At 35.7% G+C, this 17844-nt stretch overlaps 1 protein-coding gene and 1 long non-coding RNA gene across 3 annotated transcripts in view; one reads left to right on the top strand and one right to left on the bottom strand.

The window, feature by feature from the left end:
- The window catches only part of LOC110100226 (long chain acyl-CoA synthetase 4), a 22886-nt gene extending 10818 nt beyond the window's left edge, over positions 1 to 12068 (top strand). The window contains exons 15-19 of the mRNA XM_020827649.2: positions 858 to 1103; positions 1759 to 1898; positions 3136 to 3318; positions 3449 to 3568; positions 11746 to 12068. Of these exons, the coding sequence (XP_020683308.1) occupies positions 858 to 1103; positions 1759 to 1898; positions 3136 to 3318; positions 3449 to 3568; positions 11746 to 11781 (725 nt within the window). The 3' untranslated portion in view covers positions 11782 to 12068. The remainder of the gene's footprint in view (positions 1 to 857; positions 1104 to 1758; positions 1899 to 3135; positions 3319 to 3448; positions 3569 to 11745) is intronic.
- Positions 1 to 17844, bottom strand: part of LOC114579516 — a 22399-nt gene extending 4555 nt beyond the window's left edge. For both annotated transcript variants that reach the window (XR_003700540.1, XR_003700541.1), the window contains exon 1: positions 17616 to 17844. This is a non-coding gene — a long non-coding RNA (uncharacterized LOC114579516). The remainder of the gene's footprint in view (positions 1 to 17615) is intronic.

Here is a 17844-nt window from a genome sequence, read left to right as displayed (position 1 = left end):
GCCTTAGGATTTAGGTTTCAGTAGTACAAAGCCAAGATGAAATGCACAAAGAAAATTCCCAAATATCAAATATTACAATTGGTAGTTCGGTAGTTCCCCAACTTTTAATTTAGGCCTTATTTAATGCAAAATAAAAAACACGTACAATTCATTTCAAACAGCAATTTAAAAGTCGTCAAAATATTGAACTTCTTATAAAATATGTAAATGAAAAACATGCCACAATGTAGGATTCATGTTGCAAAAAGGTAACTCTAATGCAATAAATTTGAACAAATCTCAATAATGCGCGCAAAATCAATCACAAGTACATAGGATGAAAAGGGAAAAAGGATAGCAGTCTTAATTAGAAGATCCAAATCTCACACTATTAGAAGGGGAAGCTTCCTCTGCAATTCACCATCAAGTGCACTAAAAAATTTTGCATCCCTATAAATAAATGTATGCTCATGATTCTGTGCTTATTGGAAGGGTTAGCACTTCCACAATTAAATTAATAAAAAAAAGAGGTTCACTGGTGACATATATGATATTGCATGTTGAGTATTACATTTTTTTCATCCTGCACATGAGAGAGAGAGAGAGATGGAAGTTGTCTAACAGTGGCAAATGTTTGCAAATATTTATATAAACTAGTAATTAACCAATGCTTCCCTAAACAAATTGAAATGGGAATGAAGGATTCAAATAGCAAATCAGTAAGGATATTTCTGTTTATGATGACAACGAGATCAATAACCGTAACATGGTTAGATATTATTCATCATCTGATGAAAGAATATCAATGATTTTATATGCTTAAATATTTATTGCCCAAAATATTTATCATGTTAATAAAACTAATGAGATTTTTTTAGGTCTCACCGAGACCTGTGCAGGAACCTTTGTCTCACTACCAAATTGTCCATCAATGCTTGGAACAGTCGGTCCCCCTGTTCCAAATATAGATGTGCGGCTGGAATCTGTTCCTGAGATGGGCTATGATGCACTAGCAGACCAACCTCGTGGTGAAATTTGTATCAGGGGGAAAACATTGTTCTCAGGGTACCATAAGAGAGAAGACCTCACAAATGAGGTTTTGGTTGATGGCTGGTTCCACACAGGTTTGTTATCCTTGGCATGTCAACTTGTATTGCAGGTTTTAAGGTTGAGTTAAGAATTTGCTATACAGGAAATGAAGATTCATTAGGAAACTTGGAATGTTTAGTATACTGGAATAACATTTATATAATTTCTCCTTATTTAAGTACTTTTTTTAGTGGCAATATTTATGATGAAATCAAATCAATTTCTTATGGTAACCTTGCCGTTTTTTGCCTCATAGGAAAAAAAAATCTAGCCTATGTTTCCCTGCCTCATACACCATTATGCTAATGTCCTTCGGGTTTTCATACTACTTCCTTCATTGGTTCTCATTGTTTTGTTGAAGTAAATAAATTGACATGTGTATATTTTTGAAATGTACAATAAGAGAGCTTAATTTAGCAGGCCCTTTGAAGTGCTTGATGTTTCCATGGAGCATCTAAAAAAAATTTAACATAGCCAATACAATTTGATGAGAAGATGCTTGGCAAATGATTAGCTTGTAAACTTTAATTGTGGAGCAAGGTCACAGAACTCTTTTATATCAAAAAATAATGGAAATGTTTACTTCTAATTATTTCACATGTTTCTTTTCATTCAAATGAAGAGAGTTCGACTACATTAATATCTATGGATTATTCAAAGTTTCCAGCTTGTTTCTCATTCTCTTTGCAGGAGATATTGGCGAATGGCAATCAGATGGAAGTTTGAAGATCATAGATCGAAAAAAGAATATTTTTAAGCTTTCCCAAGGAGAATATGTTGCAGTGGAAAACTTGGAGAACATTTATGGTTCCATAGCTGCTATAGACTCTGTAAGTGTATCCCCTTGATATTATTTTGAAAAAGGATAGGTTTTTTATCTTTAAATTCCTTGCCAAAAATGTTTTATTGTTTTACCAGAATTGGTTGTTTAAATGAATTCTTTTTTGTTTCTTGTCTTCTGTATCTGTTATTAATAGCATTGGGGTAAATTAAACTTTCATCAAGGCCAAGCTGAGAGTTAGTGTGGCCTTTAATATTTTTTTCGTGGCTATTGGAGTGAATTCTCTCTATTGTTGCTCGTCTTATCCAAAAGATTGCAATGGGGCAAATTAATGTTTTCCTTGAAACCAAGCTTTCACAGGCCTTCAGTAATTTATATAGCTTCTTTTCCTAGTGTCATATAAAATGTTATGCATATCGCGAGGCTCCTAGTGCTCAAGTTTAGTTTTGTATATCTTCGCATAGCTGATTTACTTCATTATGTTTAATCTTCTCTTAGAGATCGGACATTTGTTGTTCATGGTAGTCACTGACATCTCTATTCCCAATCGTTCTCTTTTTTTTTTTTTAATTCCCAATCGTTATCTCAATACACCAAGATAATGGCTTTTTAACCCAGTTAAGAGTTGGCAATATTTTGATATAACAATTAATTTCATAGGCTATACTTTGAGCTGTTCCTGACTTGAACAAAGAGTAGTGACCTGAAACTTTTATCGAGTCAAATAAATTAATACTGATAGGGTGAATGTTATAAAAGTCATGGGCGTATTGAAAATTTTAGGACTATCATGGCTGGTAAGTTTATTAATAAAATGAACTTTTAAAATTGTCTTTCATCAGCTATTTTTAGATCTATTGCATTTTAATGAAAACATCAGATGAATTTTTGACAATAACTGCTGAGATCATCGAAGTCCTTGGAATCATTTTACTGGCAACTTTATCAGAGTTTTTGTTTTAAGATTTTACAAACTGTTTCTAGGTAGTTAAGTATGGCAGGCTGTCCAGAATTTAGTAAGAATTCAACCCAATGTTAGAAAAGTTAAAAAGCAAATGGCGCTCAACATCTAAATATTAAATATGAATTTTGACATGGTTTTGCTGTGAAAAAAAAGGCCTATGATATTGTTCACAGATTTATGAAAAACTTCCCCTGATCAAAATAGTGAGACCTATCTGTATCACAAACTTCGTGCAGCTCACGAATTGGTTGTGGAATAACTTTACCATCTGCTTGTTTCCTGCATAAATCTGATTTTGTTTATCGACGAATGTGTTTTGCAGATATGGATCTATGGCAGTAGCTTTGAGTCTTTCCTAGTAGCAGTTATCAATCCTAACATCCAAGCTATTGAGCGTTGGGGCGAAGAGAATGGCGTTAGTGGGGAATTTTCTAGCCTTTGTGAGAATCCTAAAGCAAAAGAATACATTCTTGCAGAACTAAATAAGACTGCTAAAGCGAAGAAGGTACATATTTCACATATGAGCTCTTTTATTGCTTATTTGCATAAACATTGGCATCATAAAGATATTCTTCTCCAATTACTTCCCTTCTAAGTCAATGGAAGTGATTCTAATTGTTCTATTAACATTCCAGCTAAAGGGCTTTGAATTCATAAAAGCTATTCACTTGGATCCTGTGCCATTTGATATGGAACGTGATCTTCTTACACCAACATTTAAAAAGAAGAGACCCCAATTGTTCAACTATTATCAGGTCAGCAATCATTTTCCCATTTACATTATGTGAAATCCCTTCTATAGAAATGCAATTTATGTTAGAAGTTATTCATCAACCAGAAGCTTATAGGTAACGTCAAGCCGCTAAGGTTGCTTTCTAAAACATCAACAACAACATTAAGCCTTTGTTCCACTACGTGGGGTCGGTTACATGAATCCTTTTTCACCATTGTGTCCTGTTAAAAGTAAAATTCTCATTTAAATCTAATAGAAAAAGATCATTTCTAATATTTTCTAACCAAATCTTTTTAGGTCTATCTCTACCTTTCTTAACATAAGTCAAATCTAATACCTCAACTTTCCTAACCGGGTTATCGGAAGGCCTCCGTTTAATGTGACCAAACTATGTAAGGCTTGACGTTACCTATAAGGTATTCCATATATAATTGGAGGGCAATAATTCCAAGATAAAATGTCATTTTAGTCCTATGTAAACCTTCACAGAAATCTTTTTTCCTACACTACCGAGAAAATAAAGAATCTTAAGTGATCACCTTCATTGTTACTGTTGGATTTGTATTTGCCCATAGATGATATCCAACTTTACTAGCAAACAATGTTCTAGATAAGAGTTGAAGAACTAAGAGAAATCTGGGTGAATATTGAGAGAGTGAGAGAGAGAGATGAAATCCCAAAGCATGCCAAAAGATCGAAAAATATCCAAAAGATCCAAAATATGCCTCTTCATCCTTTATTTGTAAGGTTTAGAGGGGTTATAACGAAGGCTACTCCTAAAAAAATAAAAAGTACAATATTCATTATGGGCCATTATAAACTAAATTAGACACCTGGCTAAACTGGTAGAAGCGCATGTTGTCCTCTGCCTCTGACATGACCCTTTTTTTTAGGATGAATCCCTTGGGTGAGTCTTCACAAGCAGGTATACTGGTTGATCCTCAAGGTATAGTAGTAGGACGAGTCTATGTGTGCGAGTCCTTTGGATGTGGTAACAAGTCCCTAAAGGTAGTATATGGACCTTTGAGGGTGAAGAGAAAGCCCCTTTGGGCGATGATGACTGCTAATAGAGGACTGACTGAGTCTGGAGGGGTTGTAATCACAAACCTTTCAGGTGTGCACTTCCTGCACCTGGATCAAAGGATGCCAGCGATAGCCTGATGACCTAGATCACGACAAATGACCTCAAAAGATAAATATATAGCAAGATAAGTGATTCCTGAGGGCTAAGACAAATTTATACGAGTTCCCTAATATACATGCCTGGGACGATTCCTCAATTCGATCAGCTAAGACGAGTCATACGCCCTACTAGGAGTACTTTTGGTGGGCAATGTGAGTACTCTAGTCAAGTTCTTTTGTTAGAACCTGTTAGGTACCTATAAAACACCTGCATGAGCATATACAAGTATATAGTTGCTAATAGCTATGAGTTCCTCATATATTTCAGGTTATTGGGAGTCAATATATTTAATTTATTTATTACTACAATTATTGCATAGAGCTAGGGCTAAGATCAATCCTCTATTAGGAACTCGTAGTTATTATTGACTCCACTGCCTTAACAGTCTCTAGCCCTGGTCCTCACTCTACCTGTAGTTGTAATGCCTCTTTTTGAGAAGTCATCACTTTTCCCACATCCTTTAAGTAACATGCCTGCTATGACCTCTCACCATGATCTCCCAATTGCTTATCAGGAAGTTGACCACCATGTGGTATGTGTTCAGAAGAGGTTGCTTGAAGAATGTGTTGTAGGTGGTTGGCGCATCCATAAATATGAAGTCGGCCATGTCAATGTACCTGTGTTACCCCTTACCCCAGATGATAGGAAGGGAGATCACGCCTTCAATATCCCTACAACAACAACAACAACAACACAACAACAACAACACAACAACAACAACATCAAGCCTTTATCCCACTACGTGGGGTCGGCAATCGCAAAAAAAATCATAGAGGAGACTTGAAGTTGGAGTAAGGACGCAAGAAAGTTTATTTTTTAAAAGCATATTTAAAAATGATGTTTATGGAACTCCCAATATCAATGAATAGGTTGATGATCTAGTAGTTTGTGACCAGAGCGATGATGACCAAAACATCATTGAAGGGTTTTCCACTTGCTAGTTTGTCCACCTCACAAAAAGTGATTTGACCGACATTAACAGTTGACACCTGCGAAGAGTGGCTGAGTTAACTTCTCTTATGCAAGGTCTCTTGGAGCTGGCCTCTGTAAATGACTCGGCTCATTCTCCACTAGAATGGCAAGTACAACCCTTGCCAATGTGAATTGCCTAAACTCCTCAATGTCGTGTCCATGGTGCATAGGGAAGACAATATTTGGAAGTGTTTACGGTATGGGCAATCACTTTCATTAGTGAAAGACTCTTGAATAATTCATTATTTTGATTGGTATCAATGAGCTTCTTTGTGATACAGACAAGTGATTTGTGATGCTCCTATGTGTGTGGCAAGCAATCTCGCAATCCTGAGCGACCTAGTCTGCAGAGACATCCTTGGCTAACTTGGGTGGTGATGAGCATTTGGTTAGTGCTGCCTCCTATTGATCCCATGGATCTTCAGGTGATTCATGTCGTGCTCTCAATATTGATGTTGTCATGCCTCGCGACTAGTTCTCGGTGGTGATTGGCCTGGCAACCCTCAACCACACGCTGCACTCCTCTAAGTTAATAAGGCTGTCGGTGAATTCGAGCAGTTCCGCAAATGTTTGGGGCTATTGCAACCCAAAAGTGTAAGGAAAAGAACAATCTCTTAGGCCTTATGTTAAAGCAGCCTGTAACATCCAACTCTACCAGCATTTCCTTTTGGAATGGGACAATGAAACTTTCGAGTGATTTACCTAGCTCTTGGCGCATCTTTCAGAGAGCTTGCAAGTTTCTTATGGATCTCTAGGCACTTACGAATTGAGTGGCAAACATCTTCTTGAACTCCACAAAGGAGGTGATCACACCCAACTATACGTTAATTTATCTCCAAAGAGCAGACTTCTTGAAAGTGGTAAAGAATAATCGACACTAAAGGCATTGCTAACATTAAGTAGTGTTGTCACTGACTTGAAATAAGTGACATAGTTGGACGAGTTAGTCATTCCATATAGGACTCTTAGTTAGGCAATTTAAACTTGGGAGGCAGCCACACCTCAGTTATCTCCCTAAAAAATATGTTGATTATCCGAGTTCTATCCTTTTCACTCGTTGAGGAGGGTTGTGCTCTTCATTATTGGTGTGACTGTGAGTGGGATCAACATTAGGCATTGGCGTGAGCACCCTAATTTTTGGCCTTATGTATTGAACAACCGAGTAAGAGTATCCTTTTGGAGTGCTCTCCCCTGAGACATTTTTCAATAATTCTCTTAGCACATCTTGAACTATCTTGGTGAGCCTTTCCATCATCTCCATTATGTCGCGACAAATTGTGTAGTTGAGGATATTCATGTTCACTGATGGATATGGGTATCGTTCTTCAAGATATGCATGTTTTCTTATTACCAGCATGAATCCATGTTTGCCACATCTTTCAGGATGTTAGATCCAAATTTGTCCATAGATGATATCCAAATATCCAAATTTTCTAACAAGTAATTTTTTAGGTAAGAGCTGAAGAACTAAGAGAGGTTCGAGTGAGTATGGAGAGAGACAAAAAGAGAGATGAAAGCTCAAAATATACCAAAAGATTGAAAAAATGTTCAAAAGATAAAAAATGTGCCTCTTTGCCATTTATTTATAAGGCTTAAAGGGCTAGAGGGAAGGTTAAACTAAAAAGTAAAAAGTGTAATGTTCATTATAACCCATTGCAGACTATATTGAACACGTGGCTAGATTGGTAGGAACCCATGTAGCTTTCTACATCTAACATGGCCTTTTGTTCCAAGGCAAGTCTCTAGGCTAGCCTTCACAAGCAGGCGTACTAAGCAAGTCTCAAGATATAGCATATAAAATGAGATTGTGTGGGCAAATCCTCTAAATGATATGGCGAGTCTCTAGAGGAAGTGCATGGACTTTCGAGCATGAGGGTGAGCCCCTTTGGGAAACAATGACCAAAAGTAGAGGACTGATCGAGTCTAGAGTAGTATAATCACAGACCCTTGAGGTGTGCACTTTTTGTAGTTGGATTGGGGGATGTTAGTGGTAGCTTGCTGGTATGGATGGCAGCGAGTGATCTTAAAAAATCAATCTATGCCGAGATAAGTGATTCTCGAGGGCTTGGATGAATCCGTATAAGTTCCCTAATGGACATGCCTGGGATGACTCCTCGATCGAATTGGCTAGGACAAGTCACAATCCCTACTCGTGAGTATCTTTGCTGGGCGATGTGATTCTCTAATTGAGTTCTTATGTTAGAACCTACTAGTTATCTGTAAAACATCAGCATGGGCATGTATGTATACAATTACCACTAGCTATGAGTTCCTCCTATTTTTGAGGTTGTCGGGAATCAATCCATTTAATTTGTTTATTATTATAATTACTGTATAGAGCTAAGGATGGAGTAAATTTTAGATTATATTAAAGTAAGAAAACTTTATTGCTATTCAAGTCAAACTCAACTAGAAATTAAAACCAATAGGTTAAACTAACTCAATTAGAAATCATTTTCTTATAAGTTGACTTAAATTAAATTGCATTCAAATTTTTTATATAATTGTACATGTATATAATATAATATAATTATCCTTGAAGCAACCATAATTGTTGAAGAAATAACCCAGACTACCTCTTCTCATGAGATTAAGCATTGAGGGTTCGATTAGTATTGTCGCTTCAAAGAACTTCAAATTTTTATTAGATTAGTGTAGAAATCCTTAAATTTTGGTTAAATAGATTAAGATGGCTAGTCTTAATTTATAATTTCAAGGCCATATAATAAAAAAATAAACTAAAAAGAAACTGGTCTAAAAAACTTTGATTTTTTTTCTCTATAAGTGGGTGACGGCAGAAAGCACTTTGGTTGATAATTAGCAAAACACATGACTTGCTCATCATAAAAATTGTTGAAGACGTTTTGAAGGGCAATGTGTTGGTGGATGATCAGCGACTGTCCACATACCAATAATGTGTTTCCTCCCCCTCGCGTTGAGCTCTCATAAGCATTTCTTACTCTTGGCTAACAGGATTGGGATGGTCGACACCAATTATACTTTCAGCCTTTGAAACAAGGACAAATTTTGCCTTCCAATCTTGTACCTTGTTTGCCAGCCCTACTACCGTCATCTCCACTGGCAAAAATTGAATAAACCCATGATGGAGCGCCTTCATAGGGAAGAAATGCCTAAAGTCACACAAAAATGAAGTAAATGATACCATCGAAGCAATCAAGTCTAGCAGCACCTAGTAAAGGATGACTCCATAGAAGTTGAAGACATCGACCAACTAGTTGCATAAAGGAAGTTCCAACCCTAGGCTGAAATGGTCGACAGGGACATATCTCAGCATTACGAAAGGTATCCAAGCGCTCATCATCGTTGGAAGCATATACATTGACCTCGCTCAATGCATAAAAGTAGTCATCATGATAACAAAGGTAGGCATGATCCATGGTTACTTGCGCCTCCAACAAATTTGAATGAAATCAGTTACACACTTGCAGAAGGCAACCATCTCAATTTAACATACTCACAAGAAGGAAATTAAGAGCATAGGGAAAGATCGCACTCGTGGGATCCTACCCGAAGTATTTATAGGCAAAATTATTGAACACAACACTTGAGGCACACCCAAATATGCATTTAATGTCTTGATCTCATTTTCTCTCTCCATCATTTCTGAAGAGACTCTGGCATCTTTTTATATCTGCCTATTTAGTCGTAATTAAAGCACTGCATTCACACTCGATTGAGGCATCATTCTAGCGAGATCCCAAACATCAAAGTTCCAAAAAAAATCAAAATTCCAAAATTTTCACTCATCACTCAAAGAGCATACATAATGCTACTCGTCATGAGAAAGCAGAGTACTCGCAAGATATTCGCACTCATCGTACATGTAGTGCTCATCACACTCAAGAGAAATAAAGTAGAAGACGGGAAAGACAAACTCGCACAAGAAAGAAAAATCTTATTTCATACATGAAGTCGCTACATAAAATTTTAAAAAAATTAAGTGGTGCAAGGTTGCATGCCACCACGGTGTATTTTGTAAATAGGGTCATTCGCAATCGCTACCGTCAACCCCCCTACTCCTAGATACTCCAACAAAAAGGAACCGCCAGTTAGGAAGTTGGATTACTTAGACGATTGAATGATCGCCTTGACTTCCACACTCAAAGAGCTAATTAGAATCCTTATTTCAAGGTGTTGCACTCTCATTTTGATGGCATACACCCTCAGTTTGGTGTTTTCCTTCTGTCTCATCATTCCTCTTCCTCATCTTGATGACCTCCTCCATACTCACCACATCTCGTGAGGAGGCGAAGACATCCACTCCATGTAGATGAAGCATCTGCTCCACCTCTAAGAGTCATCCAGTGACATCCTTCAATGTGACATAGTCTTAAGGGGTAATGACATCCCTTGAGTGGTTCAAAGACAATAACCCTATGGGCTTCTCCTTGTAAGCCTCGTACTCATATAGCTCCTCCTCGACCTTAATCATGGCCCCAGCCAGCTCGGCTGCATTAGAAAGCCCGACGATATCAATAATAGTCAATGGGCTAGCTCCCTAATCTCCCTTTATAATCCACACCCCTGAAATCAACAAATATAACTCCTCACGAGTCAAACTCAGCACACTTAAAGGCACAACCAGGAAGAAATCTCACTAGATAGCTCAACTTGTTTACTTCTAAGCTATACATTATTCCAAAGCCTTCATCTCTCGCTCGAGAAAACATAGATTATAGGCTTTCTCAGAGCGGGTGCCTTATTTCGAGTAATGACATTTCTAAACATATACTAGTCTCTTTTTCGCTTATCTGTAGGTTGAGGCACAAGTGAGTCAAAATCTCCACCTCAAAAGAACTGACTTCTTCTATAGCCTTTGTTGTTGAGCGCTATAGTGGCACTTGCTTTCTCAATACCGAGTCCTAAGGCGTATCATACTCATCATCATCAAGGTTGACAACACGGGTGATCACCATAATAGCAACGATCGTCGCCTCAAGGTCCACCCTAAACTTCTTTTTTTGCGCAAGGGGCAATGACGAGCCTAGAGACCACCAGTGCCGACCGAGCACCGTTGTCAACCTCCTTGCTTAATGATTCGTTACTCGGCAACACCCTCTTGTAAATCTACTCCCTCTTATTCAACACTATCAAGCTCACCCACATTATAGAACTCACCTATCACACCTTTGGTAGTATTGAGCTCACCCATATGCATGCCAATATAACTCTGCAACCCTCAGCCTCCCTCAATTGATCAAGGGGGTACACATGCCTAGACCATTATGTAGTGTTGCATACGTGAACTGTATAGTGTTATATCTTTTTACTTTTCTCTTTATGTAACCTTTACCGTAGCCCCCATGACTCTATAAATAAGATGTCATGAGGAACAATTTGGGGGAAGACCCTTTTCCTTTTTTTGATAATGGAAACTCTAGCCGTTTAAAAGATCTAATTTTCTGAGCATTTCCTAGATTCTCTTCCACTCTTTGATTCTATTCTTCACTCTCCATTCTCACCCACATTCCTACTCATTTGCTCACTCAGTCGGCATGCTAGTAATGTCTAGTGCACCCATGAATAAATTATGATCCAAAGTAACCCACAACTCCTCTAAAGGACTAATTGTTGTTGTGACTTAAAAAAAACTTTAAATTTTGTAAGATGACTGTGAAAATTTATAAATTTTGATTGAATAAATTAAGCTAATTAGTCTAAATGTAGAATTCAAAGGCCATATAATTGTAAATAAACTAAAAGAATTTGGTCTCCAAAATTTTGTTTCATTTTCTCTGTGGGGGCCAAGAAAGTATTTTACTACTTCATTATTTTATCGTATATTCATAACAAATATTTTTACTATTTTAAATTTATCAGTAAGTAAGTTAATTTAATTTCATGATATTTAAATATAATAGACAATTGTTAAGCATGTTCCGAATTAAAATTAGATCAGCATATAAATATAGCATTTTTTCGACATAAAAAAAAAAAAAAGTCAAGTTTGTTTTCTTACTGAAGTGTATGTTTTTTATCTCTCTCATTCTTAAATTGATCATCACTTTTGTTCTATATTGCAGAGTGTCATTTTTGAGCTGTACAAAAGCAACAAGTGATCACGCAAACTGCTGTTTTTGAATGTCTTCATTACAGACAAATATATGCTGGAAAGAGATTTCCAGTCTGCTGCCTTTTCACTTTTCAGCTTCGGCACCATCTTTGTATATTTGCTCATCTTTGTATTAGCGAATTTATTTTGATATATAACCGTGGAATTGTGATGAACTGCTCGAGTTTAAGCTTGCCTGCAAATACTGCTTTCATATTTAATGAATGAAAATCTTATGCAGAATATTTTCTCAGTTTTTCCTTAATATAAACTTCATATTGTCAATTTTCTCAACATCTCATGTTTTTTCAAGTGGTTTTATGGGCCTGGTTGATTTGAAGACATGCGCAAGTGATTTACAGTTGGATGATGGTAGTCGAGCGATGGCAATCAAACAATGATAATTAGGCAACAATGATCGACGATTAGATCATTAGACAAGGTCGGTGATGGCGATAGCTGGAGGAGATCATAGGCGTCGAACATCAAGCGGCTCTAGAGTTCTTTAGATTTCCAAACTCTCTCCCAACTTAAGTTTATACTGTCTTCATGTGCAGAATGAGGTATATTTATAGTATTTTTAGAGTAAGCATTTTGAAAAATTTAACCAAATTTTTATAACATTTCATCAGATGACTTATATTAAATCCTTTGATCATAGTGTGTTTCATCAGCATTAAGTCTTTTAATGGCCTCAGAATCAAGTGAGATTAGGTTTGTTGGATTCATCGTACCGAGCAGCTCATTTTGCCTATATAAGCATTCAAGATTTAGAGACTATTTGATCATTTATGTCCCAAAATTTTTTACTATTGTTTAAGAAACTTGATTTGGGCTCATTTAGATTTAGATTAAATCATATTTAATGTCGTTGGGTTTGTCTTATCTAAATGCTTAATTTGACTACAAGTTTGTTGAAATCTAACTACGAATGATTCTAAATTTAATTTTGAAAGTTTTTAATACAAATATTGTATCAAAATTAGTCATGATCAAAGTAAAATTGCTTAAGGGATATCATTTGCCTGTGTTTTCGGACATTGAACTCTATGTTATCTAAAAATATGTATTTAATCTTCGAGATAATGTATAAGCACAAAATTATAATTTTGAAAAATTAAAAGGCAAAACCACTCCTTGGACGTCAGAATGGACCTTCATCACCTTCCTATGGATTGTGAAATAAATAAATTTACTAAAATTATACATTTGACTTTTCTTGAAGTCGTGCATCAATTGAAGCAAAAATTATTAAAAAAAATTTGCCCCAAATACTTCAAATTTGCTTGATCATGGGGACTTTGTAACACTCTAACAATGTCAAAATTGAATCCAAAATATGTAATAGACATATTCAAACACAAAATCAAACCATAATGGATTGTGTCAACCGACCGACCAATCGTCGCCACAGCGAATGGTGTGCATGCGCGCAAACACGTAGTTGCGCACAATTATCGAGCATGTATGCCCACAAGGGCATGTGCGTCCAAGTGTGTTTGCGGTTGTGTAGGCTCCTTTGTGCACGAAAACGTGCGCACGCTGATACGCTATTATAGTAAACGCCCTTTCATGAATCTTGCATGTTCATTGTTTTTGTATAAATTTTTAGAATTTTGATTTAATTTTTTAAATTAGATGATTTCGTGTATATTTGTGTTTTTCCCAAATAATTTCATAGTAAAATTTTATCTTTTTTATTTGTAGAAGAATTTTTATTTTTGACTGTCATGATGCTAAACTTGCAACATTTCTGTCTTCATTGCATTTTTGTAGTCTATTCATTCATAAAAAAATTTCAAAATTTTTTTGGATGAAGATTGCATTTTTATGATTTTTTTTCACGTAACACATTATTGTTTATTGAGTTAGAAAACTCATAAGCCGTCATTTTGTAAAATCCATCTTTTTCTGATTTTTGAATTCAAGAATTTCTTATGATTTATATATCAGTCCAAATTACTTTAACTTTTGTAAAGATGCCCCTTAATATGTAAATCTCTTTTATATATATATATAATTTAAATTATCTTTTGCTGTAAAAATTCTTGAGTAACTGTTAGTTGAATTTCTCACCATCTTAGTTGCACTAAAAATACATTAAAAATTAGATACATGAATTTATCACCATTTTTCTCTTTATACTTCATGTAATCCTTGTTGCAAAATTTAAAATTTGTGATCATTCATACTTTAATTGTTAATATTCCAATCAAAGAAGAATGCAAAAAATTTCAAGACCTCCTTTAGAAGCTTATGCACGTCGAAAGAAGTTCGACTATTTTGCCCACAAGATGCCAAACTAAAGAAGATAACTAGATCAACAATAGTTGATGATGTGACATGTATCACCATCGGTGATGCTATGATGATTCTTCACTCCTAGTAGATTCAATTGAGCCCATAGTCCTGACAATGATGCTCCGATCTTCACCTAAAAGAGGTGTTGACTTTTCTTGTCGAACAATGGGACTTATAGATAATCAAAACATTCAAGCCCAATAGTTAGGCTCTAGTCTTCCCTTGAAAGAGGCATTGACTATCATAGATGGGAGATGGGATTTAGAGATGATCAAGACTCTCAATCCCAACAACAAGGCTCCAATCTTCCCCTCAAAAGTGGTGTTGGTTGTCTTCGTCTAGTGACCTGATTTGGACGTAATCAAGGCTTTTAGTTCCTACAACAAGGCTTTGATTTTCTCCTGAAAGAGGCATTGCTTGTCCTTGTCCGTTGACTAGATTTAGAGGCGACCAAGACTTTTAGTTCCCACAACAAGATTCCAGTCTTCCCTTGAAAGAGGCATTCATTGTCCTCATCATGTGATGGGATTTTGCGGTAATCAAGAATTTCAATTCATATGATGAGGCTTTGATCTTCTCTTGAAAAAGCATTGATTGTTCTCATTTGATGACAAGACTTTAAGGCAATCAAGGCCTACTTTTGCATTTCTTCTCAGAAGTTATATTCCAACATTAATGATATAAGCATCAATGTTGATTTTAATGCAACTCCAATTATTTTGGAAATGTTGTAGCCAAATCAAAAAAAAATATTTTATTAAAAACTAAGTTCAAGAGAGAAGAGATCGCCCATTGAAAGCTGAGATAAGAGTTTGAAGGTTAAAATCTTCATAAGATTTTCTTGAGATGTTAATAAAGATTGTATTAATATCATGCAATGGTCTTCTATATGACTTGGAAATAAAACTTCTTATTTGCATAGATGCATACTTCATCATGTATTAATACAAGTTTAACCAACAATTGTAATTAGATTTTTGAAAGTAATGAAATTTTAATCTTGTAGATAATAATAATCCGATGTTCCAAAAACTTGCCTTGAGTAGGGAACTAAGCTTTCTTGGATGCCTACTTCAATGAGTATGATATAATTCTAACCAAGCTCTATATGATTTAAACAGGGTCATGAATAATTAATTTTTAGAAATCTATCTTCCATGGATTGTTCATATGAGGCGACACCTTAACTTGTGGCGGAAGATGCAAGAGAAACATATCAAGGATATTTGACATGTCTGGGATTATTTGTTAAAAAATTATTTGATAACATTAACTTGTATGCAAGTGGTCAAGAAAAATCCACTGAGAAAGTTTGACAATCCAAGATTATTTGTCTTAGCATCGCTCAATGTTGTAAACTTATATAGAAAAGGTCAAAAATAATCCACCAAGAATATTTGACCTATATGAGGTTATTTATCAAAGTATTAATCGATGACATCAACATATATTAAAGATATTAAAAGAAATCTACCAAGAATATTTGAACTATCCAATGTTGTTTGTAAGAGCATTGTTGATTGACATTAACTTGTATGAAAGAAGTCAAGAAAAATCTAACGAGGATGTTTGACCAATCCATGATTATTTTCAAAAATTGCTCGATGATGTTAATCTAAGTGAAAGAGATTGAGTGAAATTCACCAAGGATATTTGATATATCTAAAATTGTTTATCAAAGTATTTCTCGATGATATTGACTTATGTGTAAGAGGTCAAATTGAACCTCCTTAGGATAGATTGCACATTGATTGGGTTGATGTCATTTCTAGATCTTGGATATGACTTTACTCATGGAGTAGAAGTCTAATTGGGATTGTATATGAAACTTTATAAATGATAGTTACTTGGAGTCATTGATAATATCTCTTTAGGGTCGCATCTTCCCATTTGAATCTTTAAGTTTGAATGTTCACAACTTGTCTATAGCAACCACAACAACATGAAAGTTTATAGTCCCTCCCAAAGAGGTGAAAGTTTATTGTGTTGGGATTCCATTCACATTAGCCTCAAGAATTTGTAAGACAAACTCCAACAAAGATAGTTTGGGGTATCACCCTTCGATTAAAGTGACGAGTTATTCGTTGATAATAGAAAGCACTCTAAGAGAAGCTATATCATGGGTTTCTGGAAGAAGAACAAGATTTTAATAGAGCACATCCTCATTATTAGTCATATCAGATGTTTGGACCCTCAAGCTTGGCACACCAATATCAACAAGAATAATTGCTTATGTATCGAAACATAAATTATAAGATGAGTCGTGCAATAAGTCCAGAATACATTGGAAACCTCTTCAGCCCGTGTCCCTCGCAGTCTTTTCAATGAGTGCTCTTAATCTTTAAGAATGGTTCAATTTTTTACTTCTACCTGTCAATTCATTTGAGTATGTGCAACAAATGTGTTGAACCAATTGAATATAAAGATTTTGCAAAAAAAAAATGTAAATGTTTTTTTTTTTTGGTGAATTAGGTCCTATTGTTCGTGATGATCTTTGTGGGAAGGCCATAGCAGTAAATAATGTCCTTCCATACTAATCATTTAGCATTTGCTTTATTTAGTGAGTTGCTCAGCTTCCATCCACCTAGGTTGATGGTTCTTACCAGTGACTACTTCACCCTGTCCAATAGCTATTGGAAAAGGTCCTATGATGTCTGGCTATGACCCATTAAGCGAAGTGCCAGAGATTTTGAATAGATAAAAGTTTCACAGGTGAAACATGACTGAGATGTGAAATGCATTTGACAATTGTTGCATTTTAAAACAAAGTCTATTGCATTATGTTTTATTGTCGGCCAGTGATATCATTGTCTTGAGATTTTTTGAGTTAGTATTTGGCTTCTCAAGTGTTCCCGAAAGCTCATAAAAAATACTATAAATAAGCGAGAAACAAATAGAATATATATCAAAATTATATAGTAGAATATGTATTTATCATTCAATTGCAGGAAAATAAATCATCTTAATATTAAATTATTAGGCATGTTCAGTATAAAGCAAACAGTGAATGGTTACAATGCTCAATTCATGGTTCAAAGCATTGATCATGTGAATGACTATAGAATTTGAACTTGTGAAGATAGAACCACAATTTGACTACTCAAAATATACATTTATAACCAAATATATACTCACAGAACAACTCAGAACATACATTTGCACTATCCATCAATCTCTTTCAGCTACTTAAAGAACAATTTCACAGTAAAAGCTAAAGAAGCATACATACATACTTCCAAATAACCAAATCACAATCTTTAACCTTCCAAAATAAATCAAGAAAGTAGTTAAACATATCATACGCAGAACTGTGAAAAAATTCAAAGGAGGGAAATAAAGATATTAGAATTATGCGAAAATACTTCTTAAATCAGCAACCAAAGTTTCTTTCACCCATCTCTAACTTGAACCATTTTATCTAGTATGTGTACGAAGAAATGTGAAGCAAACAAACAAAGTAACAGCAAAGTGCAAACTCATCACGCACAGATTTAGATGAGAGAGGGTCACAACTTGGAGAAACAAACAGAGAAAGCATACCGTGCGAGATGAGATGAAACATAAAAAAGCATAATGTGGCCACTTGAGCTTAGCCGATAGTCAGATTAGAGGAACCTTGACGTCGTTTTGGCTGGTCTTCACATGGAGATCTCCTTCCCATGGGGCTGTGTCGCTCGATCCTTAAACCCTAGGCGCTCCGTGGAAGCTGAAAGCGGAAGAGTCGGGAGTCGGACTCATGCGGTGTAAACGAGTGGAGCCCGACTCGAGT

Source organism: Dendrobium catenatum, unplaced genomic scaffold (assembly GCF_001605985.2).
Source record: "Dendrobium catenatum unplaced genomic scaffold, ASM160598v2 fragScaff_scaffold_456, whole genome shotgun sequence".
Taxonomy (NCBI): Eukaryota; Viridiplantae; Streptophyta; class Magnoliopsida; order Asparagales; family Orchidaceae; genus Dendrobium; species Dendrobium catenatum.
The sequence above is the reverse complement of the archived record's forward strand: the minus strand, read 5'-3'. Positions and strand labels throughout refer to the sequence as shown.